At 48.4% G+C, this 18444-nt stretch overlaps 1 protein-coding gene across 1 annotated transcript in view; it reads left to right on the top strand.

The window, feature by feature from the left end:
- The window catches only part of PEX14 (peroxisomal biogenesis factor 14), a 124234-nt gene that overhangs the window by 38608 nt on the left and 67182 nt on the right, over positions 1 to 18444 (top strand). Inside the window, exon 3 of the mRNA XM_029066065.2 lies at positions 11707 to 11791. Within this exon, the coding sequence (XP_028921898.1) occupies positions 11707 to 11791 (85 nt within the window). The remainder of the gene's footprint in view (positions 1 to 11706; positions 11792 to 18444) is intronic.

Genomic DNA, 18444 nt, shown 5'->3' with positions numbered 1-18444 from the left:
GCATAAATCCAGCTACTTTTGAATAGGAAAGTCATCTGGAATTATTCTCCGCTGGCACTGGGGTAGATGTGAAATTACTGTGCAGAGACCAAAAAAGCCTTGTGTTTGCAGCAGGGTTTGCTGTGTTTGCAGTCAGGGTTGATATTGATATTGTAGAAGAAAAGCCTTAGTCCTTTTGTTCACATTTACAAGAAATGCTGCTTCCTTTTAGGGTGTGTTTTTTTCTAAGTCCATGAGAGCATTTGATTTGAGGAACCAAAAGTCTAGGAAATGTATCCTGGAGTCCTTGCCAATTTGCAGCGTAATGAAATCTAAAAAATACTCAATAAAAGCCCCTTTATTACTTTAAATGTTTAAATGTGGAGTTTTTAGCCATCAGGTTAATGTTTTGGTATCATTTTTTGATTTGATTGTGAGCACTTTTCCAGGTATCTCTGCCACTTGAGCGCTAATCAGATTTCCACAGATAAATGGTGCTAGCCGCAGCCCTTACATCACTGCGTTTTTACTTCCACGTTATTTTATTTGGTTTTACTGTAAAAGTAAATAACTCTGAGTCCATGTGTCTAAACGAAGGGGGAGGCCGGATGAGCAGGGAAGGAGGGGAAGGAGCTGGAGGAAGTTTTGGCAAAATGGAAAGAATAAAGGGTTTTTCTAACGCAACGTCTCCCACGTGGAGAGGAACGGAAAGAATCAGGAAGGTGGTCCAGCAAGATGGCGATCCATAATCCTTCAGATAAAAAGTGTTGATTTTTCCACTATTTCCCAGACAGATCTTGCAGGCATTTGAATTGGGTTATCATTGATTTAGAGGAGGATGCTGAGTAGAACTGATTTGCTTAATGGTGTGGATTAAAAAAAAAAATTGTGTGTTAATTTTAAGAAAATTGGAAATCTTTCACTGGACACGTTCACCCTCTTTCCTCCCCCCTCCCTCTGCCCCTCCACTCTGCCGGGATTATCAGGAAAGTTGGTAATGTACCCGTTTCGGAGTACGGAGGCCCAAGTTTCCATCTTCACATTATGGATATGGGAAAATGGCAGGAAGCTAATGTGGACAGGCATTTAGCATTGGTTTGGGGCCCTGCAGGGGCATTTGTTTAATTATTTATTTTTTAAAAGTGGATGATTACTTATTAGTAGCAGTGGTCGTCAGTAAAAGGAGTGCTTATAGCGATATGGCAGCTGCTGAAAGGTTCAAAACCACGAGGATTGCCATTTTCTTCTCGCTCGTGCAGTGGATTTCCCTGCTAAGGCTAGAGATTTTCAAGACCGGGTTCTGTGGAGGAAATGAGCGAAAACAACCCTCTACCTGGCTAATGGAGGTCCACTTTGGGAACCCTGGCCTCCCGCTTAGGGTGCGGGCTCTGAGTTGGGAACCAAAAGGAAGATTCCACGATTGAGGGCGACCAGGACGCAGTCACAACCCCCCTCGTTTCGGGCTCTGACAAAAGATGCCGGGCTGACCGTCTCATGGGCTATAAATGCCCCCCATAACCACGTAACCTCCCCGGTCTGATCAGCAGAGGCTTTTTGCACCCTTTAATCTGAAAGAGAAGCAGCATGGCCTAGTGGAAAGAGCACAGTCTTGGGAGTCAGAGGCCCTGCCGTTTATCTGCTGTGTGACCTTGGGCAAATCACTTAACTTCTCTGTGCCTTAGTTACCTTATCTGTCAAATGGGGATTAAGACTTTGAGCCCTATATGGGACAGGAACTATTTCTGACCTGATTATCCAGTGCTTAGTATAATGTTTGGCACATAGTAACTGCTTAACAAATATCACAGTTATTATTACTATTTTTATTAAACTCACCGTGGGCAGGGAACGTTTCAACCAACTCTGTTCTGCCGTCCCCCCCAAGCGCTTAGTTCGGTGCTCTGCACGTAGTAAGCGCTCAATAAATGCGATTGATCGATTGACGCCGACACAACTTGGAGAGGGGCATTTAACTCTCCACATTGGCTCACTGCTTTCTCGAGTCGGTCTTCCAGCCTGGGGCAACCTGTCTCGGAGATAGCGGTCTACCAGACGGTGACCAGTTCTTCATCTGTGCTGGACGTAGCAGCAGTTTTTCACCTGCCCCATCTCATCCCAACCTGTTGGGGATCCGTGCCGTCCCCGTAGAGGCGAAAACCTGAACGTTCCGCTTCGGGCCGGAGGAGCCAGCTATCCTCTTATGAATCTGATTTTTCTGGGCTTGGGTTCTGCTTTCTCTCTGGGCAGTCCACTGAAGCGCTTAATGTGCTTGGTAATAGGAGCCAGGACTTGGACGGTTTGATAGGCTCCTGACCTTAACAAGTCTTAATTGTTTGCCTCTTTCCATTTCCCACTTGGTTCTAAGATGATCCTAAGGGCATGTCTCATTTCACCCGCGTTTCTCACTCTCATCTGCATTTTAGCCATTTCTGGAGCCTGCCTGGGTTTGACCCAGTGAGGTGATTTTCCCTCTTTTTCCTGCTCTGAAACAGGGCCAGAAATGTGATCCTGATTCTCTAAAGAAAAAAAAAAGTTCAGGGTTTGGTTTTTTTTTTTGCCATATGTGGGACAGCTGCAGCTGGAATCATCCTGTGCGACACTAATCTGTCTCGGAGTTCAGCGGCGCTTCTCCTCATCCCACGAGTAGGAAGGTGCTAAGTCATTGTGAACAGTGACCCTGCCCTTGTGCATTTCTCTTGGTGATGATCCATCCAGTGTCTAACATCCAGTGAAGACTTAATGCTTGAAGTTGTCATTATCCATGACACAACCTTTCCCCCGTCCCCTTCCTAATCATCGTACAGCTCAATAGTGCATGACTGGAGCTTCACCAATCTCTGCCTGTGCTCAGCTTAAAAGGACGAGATGGAAACTGCCTCGGAACGACCGAAGGTGCGGGAATTCAGGGCAGGGCAGCCTTCGGGGGGAATCCAAATCAGGCCGTTTGAAGGACGTGCAGGGAAAGAGGGGGTCCAGGAGGGAAGAGGGGCGGGAGCCCCTGGGGAGGGCTCGGGGGGAGGAACCTCTCTTTCCCCACGTCTTCCATTTCGGAGCCACTCTGTGATCTCACGCTTTTCCCAGGGAGCCTCGTGGACACTGAATCCTTACATGGCGTTGGAGCGATCTGGCTCGGCATTCTGTCACCTTCAATGGTTTTCCAACACTGAGACTTGGTGCCCTCCGCTTCCTCCTTTACAGTACTGGGAAATCAGAGAGCCCCAGAAATGGCCAAACCGGTTGGGGGGAGAGGAGGCGGGGGTTTGGCAGAGGAGCTGGAAAGGAGGGGGTGCTTTTAAACCGAGAAATGGAACCTTTGTCAGATCTTGGCATCTCCTGGAAACTGGCACCCAAGCCCCTACCCCTAAGCCCCTGGCACCCAGGCCGTTTTTTTTTCTTGGTCCTTGGCAGGTTGACTTGACCTCAAACGCCAAGCCAGTTCAGTCCCTTGCTCCGCTGATGTCACTCCTATCACGATCCGGGTATAATGGCATTTTCCTCCTCTTTTCAGTAAGGAGGTTATTACAGTTCCTTCTGTAAACAGGACTTCAAACAATTTGCTGCCAGTTGGATTTCAAAGCCAGGGAAAAGGCAAATGTCATCCTTTTTTTTTTTTTCCCCCTCACCCTTTTTTGGTGTCTGCTTTGTTGGTAGCATCAAAAATTATATGTGGGAGGCTAGCTAAATCTGGGTAGGGATGCCAAAGGGCAAAAGGGCATTTTAATTTGCTTTTCCACTCTCAGAAAGAGAGGAACCCACCCCCAATAAAATAAAAAGAACCCCAAAACTTTGATCTGCTCATCCTAGAAATGGGGGTCTCCATTCCTTCCATGAGTCTGCGTATTCTGGCAGCATCTAGTAGCACAGCTGTAATTAAAGATACTGTCCGTTGATTTCCTCTAAGAAACCCCATTTCTCTGAGGTTTTTCCTCAACCAGACAAATTGACTGTGGGCTGAAGGTTAGTGCCCAGAGACATAGCCAGGTAGCTTATTCTTTCCAAAGGGGACTTTTCTTCCCCCAAATCGCAATCAGCTGATGATAAGTTGGATACGTCTTGGTTTCAATCATAATAATAGTTGTCTTTGTTAAAGAACTTGCTTACTGTATGCCAAGCACTGTGCTAGGCACCGAGGTAGATACAAGAGAATCAGGTCAGGCCCAGGCTCTGTCTCACATGGGGCTCACAGTCTAAGTAGGAGGGGATACGATTTCATCCCCATTTTGCAGATGAGGAAACTGAGGCACCAAGCAGTGACGTGACTTGCTCAAGATCTCACAGCAGACAAGTGGTGGAGCTGGAATTAGAACTCAGGTTCTCTGACTCCCAGGCCTTGGCTCTTTCCACACTGTTTCCAAGGTCCTTCTTACTGCCTCCCCCAACCCCCTTGTATTTTGGAAAGTCAGCTTTATTTGAAGGAACAAGAATTCTATGCCCTTTTGGCAGCTGGGGACCCCAAAATGAAAATAGAAATATTTCACTTAGAAAAACAAGATGGCTTTGGGGTATGCGAAGTTGCTACTTTTCAGAGAGACTTTTACTCCAAATAGCAATGTGTTTTAAGAGCAGCGAGGGTCAATAATGCATGCTTTAGAACTCCCTAAATACAGATATTCACAATACACTTTAAAATAAATTATGGTTCATCATGTCATCTCTCCTACACTCTGCTGGAGACATTTTATTTCTCCACTTGAAAAAGAAAGGAGAAGTTGGGGTGTGGAAGGGAGTGAGGCCAAGGAAATTAAAACCTGCAAAGCCTAATTAACTTAGAGGTTGCAACCCAAAACAGCTCTGAGAAAGATCAATCAATCGTATTTATCGCGCGCTTACTGCGTGTAAAGCACTGTACTAAACGCTGCAGAGTTGGCACACAGTTCCCTGTCTATGAGGGGCTTACAGTCTGGAGTAGAGAAGGATGCAGTGGCCAAAATGAGGAAATTCCTAGTTGGGATGGCTTGTCCTTCCTGGGGGTGTGCAATCCCGGGATGGGGTCCGACTTCCCACTCAGACCCCCGCTTTCTTCTTTGAGCCCAGTGCCCCGATTCTTCGCTGGGGACTCCTGTTGATTTCCTTTACTTCCTTCTCATGCCTTCTTTAACGTAAGCGAAACGTACTTTTTAGGGATAATTGGAATGTAGAGAAATGCCTAACGGTAACACTGATTTTGTAGCCCTTAGGAAAGGGGGAAGAGCTTTTTTTTTTTTAAAAAAAAAAAAAACCTGTCACTGTCATCTGTTCGTTTTTAATGAGCAATTTTAAAAAATTGAAAATAAAAGAGGAAAATGAATAGGTGTTGAACCAGCCCGTGATATGTAAATGCCAACTAGTAATTACCTAAAACCTCAATTTTCATTCTGTTTCATCTTGCAAAACATTTCATTTTCCCTGAGTGAAAACACTTAATTTGGGCCGGCCTTGGGTTGGGGTTGGGGTTGGGGAAGGGGAAGTCGGCGTCCTGCGTGGGCCCGGACCTCGTGTCTGCCCCCGACCTCAGCTAGGGGGCGGACTGGCTCTGCGCTTGGGCTCCATCCATCCCAAGGTTATTCCAATCCTCGTGCCATTCCAGCGCTTTTGCTGAATGGAGCCCCTCCTCCACCCACCCCCATCAGCCAGGTTTCGGGGAGCCTCCTTCCTCCCTGTCCTTCAGAGTATCGGATCGAATGCCGGCCGGCCGAAGCTCCGCCTGCGTATCCAGTTCGCACTTCTTACCCGGCCGGTCGGACTTGGGCGGCCGTGGCTGGATTTCACGCACCGAGAGCAGCCGGATGCCCCGCTCCTTTACTCCTTTTCTCCCTCTGAGGGAATCTGGGCACTCCTGATTTTCCATTTCCGCCGTACATCCCCCCATTTCTTCCTTCCCTTCCTTTTTTCTCCCTCACTTTCCTTTCTTTCCTTCCTTCTTGGAACGGAGGGGAGCTCTCCTGCCTCAAAGTCGATTCACTCATTTTCTTCCAGGTCCTCCCCCTCACACCGTTAAGATTGGGTGAGGGAGTTTTCAGTTCCGTCCGTCCTTTCGTCTGCATTTCGGAACCTCTTACCTACCTTCCCGCTTCACCAAACCCCAGGACCTGCGATCTTCGGCAAGCGGAGGGACACTTCTGGATAATGTTGGGATTCCCCTGTCCTCTGTCCCCACCCCAGTTTTTTCCCAAGAAAAGGGGGCTAGAAGTAAAATTGGAAATGCCAGCCTCCTGGACCCCAAGGGAGGGAGAGCTGGCTGGGAACCGTAGGTGCCGAGTTCTGCCCAGGCTCATGGACCTCGGAGTAGAAAGAGCTCTGGGGTTAAACAAGGAGAATTGGGTGTCCCAGGACCCTGAATCCAAGAGAGCGCTGCCCGGAATCTCAAGGAACAGGGCCTCTTTAGTGAGATATATGGCTTCATAATTAGCCCCTTGCATTTTTTCCTGAGTGCTAGCATCAGCGTTCTACGATGTGTTTCCTGATTAACAGTTGCTTTGCAACTCTTTCCTTGTGCCACCGATGACCATATTTGTCAAGGAACTCCTGACAGAGTACTGATTTCTTACCAAAATGCAGCGTTTCTGTGGGAAGGGGTTCTCTCGCTCACGGCAATGCCAGGCTTTTAAGTCAGCCCTTGTTAAAACGCAAGTTGGCTTTAGCCTGACGCTTGTTAACAGGATTCTGGGTATCTGCTTCAGAGTAGGAGCACAGGAACCTTTCACAGGCAATTTAATCTCCCGAGCCGTGCGAATACACAGCAGTGGAGTGGAGGGGTGTTGCTTCGGGCCAGTGCGTTGGTCATTTCCCTTTTCTCTTTAGTCTGGGCGTGTCGGTGGGTGGAAGAGAACTTGGCCTTCGTTGTTGGTAGCATTCATTTACATTTTTGTCATTTAAAAAAATGCTTAATGAATTCCCCTATTTTAAGAGATGTGTGTACAGTACTCAGGAGTGCCGGAGTTGGTGGTTTTCCAAATCTCTGTCACCGGAGACAATGGATCAGCGGTTCATGTGTCAGATGCAAAGTGCTGAGGCTCTTCCCCCTCCTCTCCCCATCCCAATTCTCTTTCCCCCTCTCCCCCCTCCCCCCCCAACCCCCAACCACAGGTTTAAATTCAGGCAGGCTCTGTTCCTGTCCCTGCGAATCTGACAAACTGAAAATCATGGTGTGCAAACCTTAAAAATCCAAGAATTGTCTGTTGTGTACGGACAGTCAAGGACCCAGAAACTTCCCAGCGGGGATTAGGCACCCTACAGAATGCACTGAACGGAACAGGGTTCGTCTTCGATACCTTCCACATATGCTGTATCCCATTGATTTATAGATATACAAATCCCACCTTGAGACGCAAATCTCACCCCAACTGGGCTATCGTCTTGGATCCAGAGATTAGTTCGTTGTGAAGTTCCGTTCTTTGAGTTGATGGCAGTCACTTTACTTTAACAAAACAGCGTTACAAGAACTAATAGTGTAGAATGTATCCTTTCTCTCTCGCAGCAAGGAAACACTGCGGGGACCGAATTTTTCAAAGTTATGGGGTTATGGGTGGTTTTTTGTGAGGAGAGAGGGGTGGACTGGCAAAGCTTGACCCCCTTCTCTTTCTTCTCTGAAGCAAACCTTTCCACTTTGCCTAGGCTAGGGGCTGGTAATGCAGCTTGCATTCATTACCTAAGAACGCTGTCAGTGCAGGTATAATGGAAAGGAAAACCAATTTTATATTTATCATCAACTCAGTGTAGATGCAGCATCAAGTGCTTTTACACTAGAATTTTCCCGGCTTGCTGCACTCCCACAACATGTGCAATAAAGTTCCCGTCTCCGTTTTACATCTTTGACATTGAGGCGGAAGATTTGGCCTGAATTTATGTAATTTGGTTGGGCACAAATATAACCCATGAATAGTCACATTCATCTTCTAATTAGAAAATCAAATGGTTGCATGGGACGGGCTGTGGGCCTCCCCTCCGCCCCCCCCCCCCCCCAACAAAAGCATGTGTGTGTGGCATTCCATCGCAGAACGACTTTGGGAAGTTAATGAAAAATGTCCAGTGGCAAAAGTAAACCAATCGAACACCCTGGGAACATTTTCAGTAGCTTAGCCCCTTAACATCTTTGCATTATGATGACAGATTTCCTTCTTTTTTCCTTTTTTTTTTTTGCCAAAATCTGTTAGCATTCAAGTATGATCCACTAGGCATGTAAAATTCCAGGTCTGACAAGCTCTGCCCTCCTCCCCTCTCCACATCACCAACCCCCATTGTGTTTATTGTGTTACCAGTTCCTTGCGGGGAAGGAGGAAGACTAAAAGAGTAGCTAAAGAAACAATTAGTGAAAGAGGGAGAGAGGTTTTCCTGTGTTCACACTTATGTGTGGCTGCTTATCTGGGCATCTTTCTTATTCAGCACATTATAAGGAGGCTATTAGTTTGGGTGCTTTTTATTTTTGCATCCAGCGCAGTGATATCGATGCTGTTAAATATGTGATTTGCCTGTCGCCTGCATTTTCAGCCAGAGCTCAAGAGGAGCATAAACAAGCTCCCAAATATTCTTTATGTTGGTGTTCAGCAGTATTATTTTATATGACTTGAAATTAGCCGAGGGAAACTTTAAAAAAAACTGTTCGTATTTTTGCAAGTTTGAAGTGTGCCGGGACTTTGTCAAATTCCCGTTAAAATAAATACGTCAATTTCATCTCTCTTCCAAATTCATTTATCTTGCTTTTTTAAAAGGTGTTTTCTACTTTACCTGATGTTTAAATTGGATTCGCTCGTTTATGCTGTTCTTTGCTATATCCCCCACGTTTTTCTTAAATGAATTACTAATGACAGAGCACTCCATCACTCCCTCTCTACAGCCACTTTAAGAAAAGCATGGTGATCTAAACCTTTTAACCTATTAAAGATGATTTTTCCCAATTGAATCAGACCCACCACAGGTGTAATAACTAATCATTTAAACTACACCTGCTATTATGTATTTTTAAGCCATTATGCGTGTTGGATAGATGATAATTCATGTTTATTGCATTGTCCGATGGATCCGTTTTGCCTACACTAGCCTGATTAATGTATTTAAAGAAATAAGAGATGCAATTTTTTTTTTTAAAAATTGATGGAATGCGCCAAGCCCTGCATTGAGTGCACCATTAAACCCATCAGAACTTTGCTCTCTGACCAGAAATGCATATACCAAGGACTAGATTTAAAAACAAGGTGAAACATGTCCATTTCAGTGTTGCGGGAGTTTCTGTGCGCTTCTTTCCCTCCCCTGGAAAATTTTGGAAAGGCGAGAGAGGGGTTTATGGCTCTCAGGGCTCTCGATGAAAGCGATAGGAGCCTGTAGCTCACCCTGCTGAAGACCTCTTCATCTACATTTCCTCTGACTCCTTTTTGCCGCACACATCACAGCGCCTAGAGAATGCGGCATGAAGCGAGGGCCATCATTTTGGGAAAGCGGAAACCTCTACCATTTAGCTGGAGGGGGTGGGGGGAAGGTCTCCCCCAGTCAAAGAACTACTTCTCCTTTCCCCCCCCCCCCCCCCGGGGATGCAGCTTGGAGGGGGTCAGGCCCCTGTTCTCATTGATATCCAGCCTAGTCCGGAGATTTCCTCTGGCCACACCCTCCACATCTCCCCAGAGCAGATACCTCTTCATGAGAAGCAGTGTGGCTTAGTGAAAGGAGCACAGGCCTGGGAATCGGAGGTCGTGGGTTCTGATCCCGGCTCTGCCACCTGTCTGCTGTGTGATCCTGGGCAAGGTTCTAAACTTCTCTGTGCCTCAGTTACCTCATCTTAATAGTGGAGATCAAGATTGTGAGCCCCATGAGGGACAAGGACAGTGTCCAACCTGATTACCTTGTAAAAATAATTATTATTATTGTTGTGGTATTTCTTAAACACTTAGTATGTGCCAAGCACTGTACTAAGCACGGGGTGGATAGAAGCAAATTGAGTCGGACACAGTCTCTATCCCCATTTCACAGATGAGGTAATTGAGACACAGAGAAGTGAAGCGACTTGCCCCAGGTCGCACAGCAGACAGGTAGTGGAACGGGGATTAGAACCCATGACCTTCTGACTCCTAAGCCCTTGCTCTATCCACTACTCAATGCTGCTTCATTCATTCGTTCAATAGTATTTATGGAGCGCTTACTATGTGCAGAGCACTGTACTAAGTGCTTGGAATGCAGATAGAGAAAGTCCCTGCCATTTGATGGGCTTACAGTCTAATCGGCTGCTTGTATCAACCCCAGCGTTTAGAACAGTGCTTGTCACATAGTAAGAGCTTAACAAATACCAAAATTATCATTGGACCCAGGGAGGGCTAGCTGGGGCATCGTTAAGTTCCTCTTTATTGTTACGGACCTGACTCTATCCCAGATTGGTAGTTCCTGAAGCTTGTCACCCGGGGGGTAGCATTTGGGGCACTTTTGGGACATGAGTTGGTGGGTCACAGCCCTATCCCAGGCTTGGGCCTGGCCCACCGGAAGTTCTTTCTCAAGGGGCACAGACCCGCAGGGAGGTTGAGTCACTCTTGGAGGGGAGTTGGGCTGGAGGTTTCCAGTTCTAGGGGAGAGGGCAGGACCGTTGCCCTGGCCTTGTCTCATTTCTGGATTATTCTGAGACCTGTCGACCTGGCTCCAACACCATATTCCTGCAAGAGAGAAGTTGGGAGGAATCTCATAGGGAGGAATCTTTTTTTTAATGGTATTTTTTAAGCGCTTACTCTGTGCCAGGCACTGTTCTAAGCCCTAGGATAGATACAAGCTGATTAGGTTGGACAGAGTCCATGTCCCTCATGGGGCTCACAGTCTTTTTATCCCCATTTGTCAGATGAGGTAACTGAGGCACAGAGAAGTGAAGTGACTTGCCCAAGGTCATGAGGCAGACAAGCGACGGAGCTGGGATTAGAACCCAGGTCCTTCTGACTCCCAGGTCCGTGCTCTAGCCACTAGGCCATGCTGCTTCTCTCCTGCCAGTGCTTCAGTTTCCACATCTTCCCCCGGAGGAGAAGTACACAGACCACCGGCGGTTTTAAGGCCCTCAAAAAGGCCTAAATTGCCATCCAGTCAGCGACCTTCCACGGAGCTACTTGTCTCAAGTCCCCTTTTCTCTGCCGAGTGGAAATCTGAGACGCTGTTCTTTGGCATTTTTGTGGAGACTATCGTTACACCAAGCAAATAACCCTTTTCCTTTCCTGGACAAGCTGGGGTTCCCCCTCCCCCCCCCCCTTTGATACTGGTGTCCGGCGAGCGGACGTGGGTCAGTGGGAGGAGGCAGGGTTCTTCCCCATCCCCTGCTCAATTTAGATTGAAAGAAGGCATGAAGATCACGTTAAAACATCGCTCATTCCAGCGGTGGTGGGGGGGTATAATTTGTAAGCTATCAGGCGTGAAACCCCAAACCTTTCCCTCCTGGACCCATTTTAAATCCAAACCGCCACAGAGCAAACATTCCGCCTCAGTATTGAAGTCGTTCAACAGGGGCAGTCGGGAGTGAGAAGGATGACTGAGTGTGAATTGCTCTAGGGCTCTTGAGCCTATCAGGGGAGACCCGAGGAAACTTTTAGCTCAGCTAAAGATCCACAAGGAGTATTAAGTCTTGTTCTAAGATTTCATCCTCTAAAATGGTACTGGAATGGAGGCCTTGCTTCCCGGGTTCCAGAATTCACGACACTGTGTGTCAACCTGAAAATTCAGATGCTTCCTTTTATCAGATGGGCCCTTTACCACTCTTTTGAACTTTTCTGGTTTTTTTTTCTCCCCACACAGATTGCCACAGCTGTGAAGTTTCTGCAGAACTCCCGGGTACGTCAGAGCCCAATCGCAACCAGAAGAGCATTCCTTAAGAAAAAAGGTAAGCGCTCATCTCCGGCCTTCTGAGCTGGGGGACGACCCTGGATGTTACACTGCTGAAATGAAAGTAGGAGCTGGGCACTCCGGAGCCCTGCCAGAGCCCTGGGACATTAGCCTGTAAGCACCTCGAGGGCAGGGAATGTGTGTTTTGCTTGCAGAGGGCTCAGAACAGGGTTCTGCATGCAGTTGGTACTCAGTAAATATCACTGATTGTTTGACCGGCTTGACCCACTGGTACAGGGAAGGTCCACCCTGGGGCCTCCGTTGGACCAAGCTAAATAAATGTCATGCAGGGCTGAGCCCGGGGTCTGACTCTGATCTGGCTCTTTCCCTCCTGCCCAGTCCATGCACAGCAATGCCCGCTAAAGGTGACACCCCCACCCACTCCCAGCCCTTTATTAGGCTATGACTAGATCCAGACCTGCTCTGTGGATGGGCTGGATCAGAGACTTTTGGCCCCTACAGGCCTCTCTCTCTCCGTTGACCACCACCCCCTCTTCCCCGCCCCCTGCTCTTTTGCTACAGAATAATAATAATAATTAAAAATAATAATAATAGCGATGGTGGTATTTGTTAAAAGCTTACTATGTATTACTACCGTTATCGCTGTTCTAAGCACTGGGGTAGATGCAAAGTAATCGGTCCCTGTCCCACACGGGGCTCTCATTTACAGTTGAGGTAACTGAGGCACAGAAAAGTGACGTGACTTGCCCAAGGTCACACAGCAGACATGTGGCAGAGCCAGGATTAGAACAACCCACATCCTCTGACACCCAGGCCCATGCCCTTTCCACTAGACCGTGCTGCTTCCGTCTAGACGAGGCCTCCCGGGCCCCAGCCGTGGCCGAGGAGGGTGCTATGCCAAAAGCATTTTGGGAACTTCAGGGTTAAGCACGACGGAGGTCTACCGGTGAGGGACAGCTGAGGGGGCACTGCCTTCGGGGCCCTTATACTTCCTTAGAATGACACCGGTTTCGGGCCGGCACCGGCTGTGGGTTAGAAGGTCATTCGCCTCAGAAAAGAGAAAGAAAGAATGGACTGGAGGGCGAGGGATACAACACGGCTAAACAAGGTCAGGTTAAGGTCAAGCTTGGGGTCAGTCTGATTTACAGGCTGAAATGGTAAATTACTGGCTCTATAGTATTTCCCTAAGCAGGAGCAGGATGGATCTTGACAAATTCAATACTGCCCAAAGCAGATGGAATCTGCTACAGCCCTGCCGATGACCAGTGTTTTTTCCTTCTGTTTTCAGACCCAAAGCAAACTGGGTTTTTCCTTGCCGTTTTGAAATTGGAAGCCAGCGAGCTAGGAAATGATTGGCAGGCCCTAATGTAGATGTAACCGAAATGATCCCGGGGAACGGCGCAATTCATTTCCTTTTCGGGTACCCACAAGGAATTTTGAAATCTGTGGTTGACAAGTTCTCTGCTTGGGTTGGAACAAATGATATAATACGGGGATAGTTTTTAGGCAGGCCCGAAACCGCATTTCATCAAACTTAAATGGCTCGGCTCCCCTTCCCCCCTCCAGACCCCCGGCCTCTGTGCCGTCCGTGGGTTCCCCGGCAGAGAGCGGGACTGGCTGTTTCGGGACAGCTGGGGCCCGTCCGGGCAGCGGCCCCGGCCGTGAGCGTCCCCTCCGCCTTGCCGGGCCTCCCTCCGGTGACCGTCCCGACGGGCGGGGGGCCGGCGAGGGCAGTGCGGGAATGGGAGCTGGCGGCTCTGGGTGCGCTCCCTACCATTAGGATATTATTGAAATTTGGAAGCTCGTTGGCCGGACGCTCCACTCTGCGAGCATCATGCCGTAAAAGAGTTTTTCCTTGAAATATGTGGACCTGTGGGGAGTAATTAATCATAAAAGCTTGGGGATTTCAGCTCTATCATCAAAGCAATGAAGCAGGGGAAAGCTGAGCCTAAAAGCTGTGCTGATTACCCGGGGTAACCTGATACAAAATCTATTGTTGCTGAGAGATCCTTAGCCCCAGTATATTGTGTGCAATATTATAACTGCCTGATCTTCTCCTCCACCGACAATGACCAGTTATTCCTCATTTTCTCTCAAACGCAGCTGGGTTAGAATTTCATTTGCAGAAGGTATTTAGAGCAATTTAGAGACAAATGTCTCTGGTGTTTGCTCGGCACTTCCCCACCGCAGGCTTTGCTGAGCAGTTTTTAGTATCAGGAGCTCCATCTAATCTGTTTAATTTTAATAAATCCCTGGCTGGGAGGGGTTTGGGGGGTGGAGGGAGAGACAGAAAGAGAGAGAGACTGTGGCCCAAATAATATTTCTTATGAGTTACTTGGCTAATAATTACTGAAGAGGAGAAATTGTTTGGTGAAATTGTAATTTGTTGTTCCTTTCCTCTTTATGATGGTCCTCCCGTTCCCTCTCCTCTCTCCATCCCACTGCCTCTCCCACTTCCTTGATGAGCAGTTGCCAGTGTCCAATTCGAGAGCACCTGCCCAAGAAGGCTTGGTCCATGCCGCTTTTCTCTCGGAAAACCCAGAAGCACCCCCTTGGGGACCAACCTGCCCAATGGTACATCAGCTTCCCCCCAAATCCTTCCTCCCCCCTCCCAGGGGGACGTTCCTTTCTGACCTTAACTCTTAGGATGAATTTCTAAGTTCTGGAAGGGATTTGGAGGCATCCATCCTCCTGTTCTCCAAGCAGGATCCCGTCAGTTTAACCCTGGTCCCGGAGCTAGGACCCCCTGGAGTTGAGCTCCCAAATTCATTTGCTATGAGATGATGGGGCAGCCGGGCCTGGCCCATTTCCACATTGGAGCCCAGCATGGAAGATTCTGGCAGGATGGTTGGGGAAAGAACTCCCAAGCGGGGAAGCAAAAGCCATTCTGGGTATTTAGTTTCCACGTTTCCCTGGTTCAGTAATAACAACGATGGGCTATTTTTTTTAAGCGCATACTATGTGCCTCGGTCAGGCAGTTGTATTTATTGAGTGCTTACTATGTGCAGAGCATTGTACTAATCGCTTGGGAGAGTACAGTATAACAATAAACAGGCACGTTCCCTGCCCTCAGCGAGTTTACAGTCTGGGGGAGCAATTTGCCAAGCTGTGGGGTAGGTACAGGGGAGCCAAATGGGACACAGACCCATCTTCTGTAATTTATTCATTTATATTAATGTCTGTCTCCCCCCTCTAGACTGTAAGCTCACTGTGGGTAGGAAGTGTGTCTGTTTACTCTTCTAGTGTACTCCCCCAAAAGTTTAGTACAGTGCTCTGCACGCAGTAAGCGCTTAATAAATACGACTGACTGGCCGACTGGGACTCACGGTCTGGGAGGGAGAAGATTTTCAGGTTTTGAAGTGGGTTGCCATCGTTTTTGGGAGGGGGAGAGGGTTTTCCCAAGGGAGTTCACGGCTCCTCTGTCCCCAAGAAGCACTTATCGAGGGGGAGAGAGTCAGCTTATTGAAGGCGGAGGAGCCTCTGTTGCCTCCGCCGCTGCTGCTGGCATCTGAGCTCTTTGCCTCTCCCTGCCAGAGTCATTGCAGCGAGTGGGCTGGAACACCGGCTCTGGAAGACCTCTCCGCTCCTGGAGTCTTGGCTTTTCCTTGCAAATGTCACTTCGGGGAATTGCAGTGGAGCACTGACTTGAATTATAATCTTGACTTCTTTTTTTTTTTTAATAAACATCTCTTTCCTGAAAAGGCAAATCCAATTTTGTTTTTCTTTTAATATTATTTAATATTTAATATAGAAATTGAGGTCCCTGTAGTGCATGTCAGTTCGGTGGAAAATGAAGGTTACTTTAGGAGCATCAGCTGAGTCTGTTTTATTGTGAAACCACAGGCGGGAGCAGGGGGTGAAGGCAGCCCCTATTACTGATGGGTTAAGGGGCCGAGGGTCTCGGATTTCCGAGGGAGCGACGGGGGGCTCGCGGTCTCGTGGCGGCTCTTCCAGATTTGGTGGAGAATTCTCCCCTTTTCTCAAAACGCTCTAGGATCCGAATACCGAGTCATTAACGAGAAACATGAAGTTATTAGAATCATTTATCATTTTCTTTGAAGCCTGTACTGCCATTTTGTGTAATTTACGACATTTCCTCCGTTTTACGGTGAACTTCTTGGGATGAAAGGGAAGAGCAGCTGTTCACCTTCAGAGGATTAGGATAAATGTTTTTGTTTTCATTCCTACCAGTTGATTCCGCAGATGACACACTAAGGTAGAGCGTCGACTGCAACATCGGGACAGTCGGGCTCTGTTTGAGCTTACAGCCTTATTGGAAATGCCCCATGTTTAGCCATCATTTTCGCTGGGTAGGGGTCAACACGTGGGGCTGTAAGCTGGCAGGATTCCAAGAACCCAGATGAATTTAAAAGCAGGAGTCAGAAGTCGACCCAGAAACTCCACAGGGTTAGTAATTGTCGTGAGTGCATTTCTTTGACGGAGCTGGGGCTCTGCCTAACCGGAGAATGGAAGAGTCCGTCTGCCTGCCAGTCATTCAGCATTCTCCCTCTTCAGTTCACTCAGCATTTGTGCATCTCTCTGGGCTCCTCGTGGTCGATGGCGCCTTAGTTTTATTTCTGATATTTGGGTTTGTATGTGCAAACCGTGCGTGTGTACACGTGTATTGTCTCCCCGATTCGAGTATAAGTTCCTTGAGAGCAGGGCCTGGGGTTTCTCCTTACTTTGCAACTCCCCAGGGCATCTAATCCGGGGCCTTGCCTCAGAGAATCCTCTATAAGTGATGTCAACTGAGGAGGAGGAGATAGTGGAGGCTTTGCCTTTTGAATAGTGGGGGGGGAGGGGGGGCGTTGCGGGGGGAGCGGACGATTAAGCTGCTTTGACCCTCTGGCCTATCGGAAGGCAGTGGGCAGAAGCAGCTCTTCTGGGTCTTGCTGGGACCAGGGCAGGACATGAGGAAGGTCAGAAAGCAGGTTGCCAAATGGCAAACCGGAACGGTGCCGTCGGAAGGAAGTAGAGTCAGCGAGGAGATGTCGCCACCGGACCAGCTGCCGACAGCGACCCCCTCCCATCCGCGCCCTCCTCCCCCCCGCCCCCCGGCTTCTGAGTTCTCCACCCAAGGTTTGAGCAAGTGATTGAATTTATTCTCCTCTTTCCCCTGAGCTCTCAAAGCTCCACTTCCTGAACCTGGGAACTGAAACCGGATCTTAGGTTTCCTCCGTTCCTGGAAGGCAGACCCCCAGCAGCAAAGCTGCCTCCTTGCTGGGAATGACCCTCTCGTGGAAAACCCAATGGGTTCCATCTTGGTGGCGGGTGCCGTTGGGGGGCCCTCTCCCAGGGCTAGTTCCAAGGGAGGAGATTCTTGCACAGATTTCAATTTAACTCTCTTTTATTACTTTTCTTTTTTATAATTTAAGTCCATTTCACGAGGCAGTTTGCATGTCCTTGAATGGAATCTCGTTACCATGAAAGCTTTTTTAGCATTGATTTCATAACAGTCTTAATTTAATAGCTCCGTCATTACTGAGAAGCCCTGGGAGTGAGGCCCTAGCTTTCCAGGTCACTGACCTTTTAATTACAAACCTTGTTCTGATGGTCAGGTTATCGACTGGACAGCTCCCAGCTTGTGCCCCCAGGATGAAAACGAAAATAACTGCAGTTCCTCCCCCACCTTCAGGAAAGGGGGGAAAAAACTGTAACCTCTTGTGTTTCTAAAATTAATTTTCTCCTTCAGCTTTACTTTATAATTAATTCTTTAATGTGTCTTGGTGAAGCCAGAAGTCTTTACGAAGCCTTTTCCGTGAGCCGAGGGGCTGCCGGCGACTTTCAGAGTCCCGTCTTTGAGGGAAGGAGAGCTGGGCGATGCTGTCACCTGCCGGGCCCCCACCTTCCACACCTGGGCTTCTCTTCACTCATCCCCCGGTCAACACGCAGGCTGGGACAGAAGGGCAGGGGGGTTGGTTCTGCGGGGGTCTGAGCGACCCCTTTTCGGGAAAGTCGGCTGCAGACCCCCGAGTCGCAGTGCCGGGGAGGAGAGGATGGGTTGTCAGCTTGCGATTGAGAGGTGCAGATGGCAGGGTTTTTATCCACGTACTCGGTGGTCTGAGACAAAAAGCCCCTCAGTGGGCCCTGTTGCCGTGGTTGGGGCCGTTTTATCTCAGACCCCTCTTCTTATTGGAAACAAGTGTGAAAGCTGCGCTCTCCTTTTGAGAAGAGGGGAAGAACCAGGTGGTTTCCTCTCTCTCCCTGCCCCTCTTGGAAAATCCTGGGCGGCCAGAGAGAAGAGTCGCTCTCAGCCTCTGGTGCCCAATCAATCAATCAATCATTCAGTTATATTTATTGAGCGCTTACCGCTGGTACTCTCTGGTTGGGAGAGTACAATATCACAGTGTAACAGAGTTGGTAGACACATTCCCTGGCCACAGTGAGCTTACCATCCAGAGGGGGAGACGGGCATTAATATACATAAATTATGGATGTGTACGTAAATGCTGAGGGATTGAAGGGTAGTAGGTGGTGAATAAAGGGAGCAAGACAGGGCAACGCAAAAGGGGGTGGGAGAAGAAGTGAGAAAATGAGAGTTTCGAGCCCAAGAGTCTCCTCGACCTCGTTGAAAGGGAAGGAAAAAGGGAGGGTGAAGGAGGAACTTAAATCTTTTCCCCTTTTGCCTTCCCACTGTGATCTGCTGCTTTCCAATCCAGCAAGGGGTTTGAAGAAAAGGGAGGACGGAGG

The sequence above is a fragment of the Ornithorhynchus anatinus genome, chromosome 5 (assembly GCF_004115215.2).
Source record: "Ornithorhynchus anatinus isolate Pmale09 chromosome 5, mOrnAna1.pri.v4, whole genome shotgun sequence".
NCBI classification, from domain to species: domain Eukaryota; kingdom Metazoa; phylum Chordata; class Mammalia; order Monotremata; family Ornithorhynchidae; genus Ornithorhynchus; species Ornithorhynchus anatinus.
Note: the sequence above shows the minus strand (reverse complement) of the source record. Positions and strands in the feature narration are given on the sequence as shown.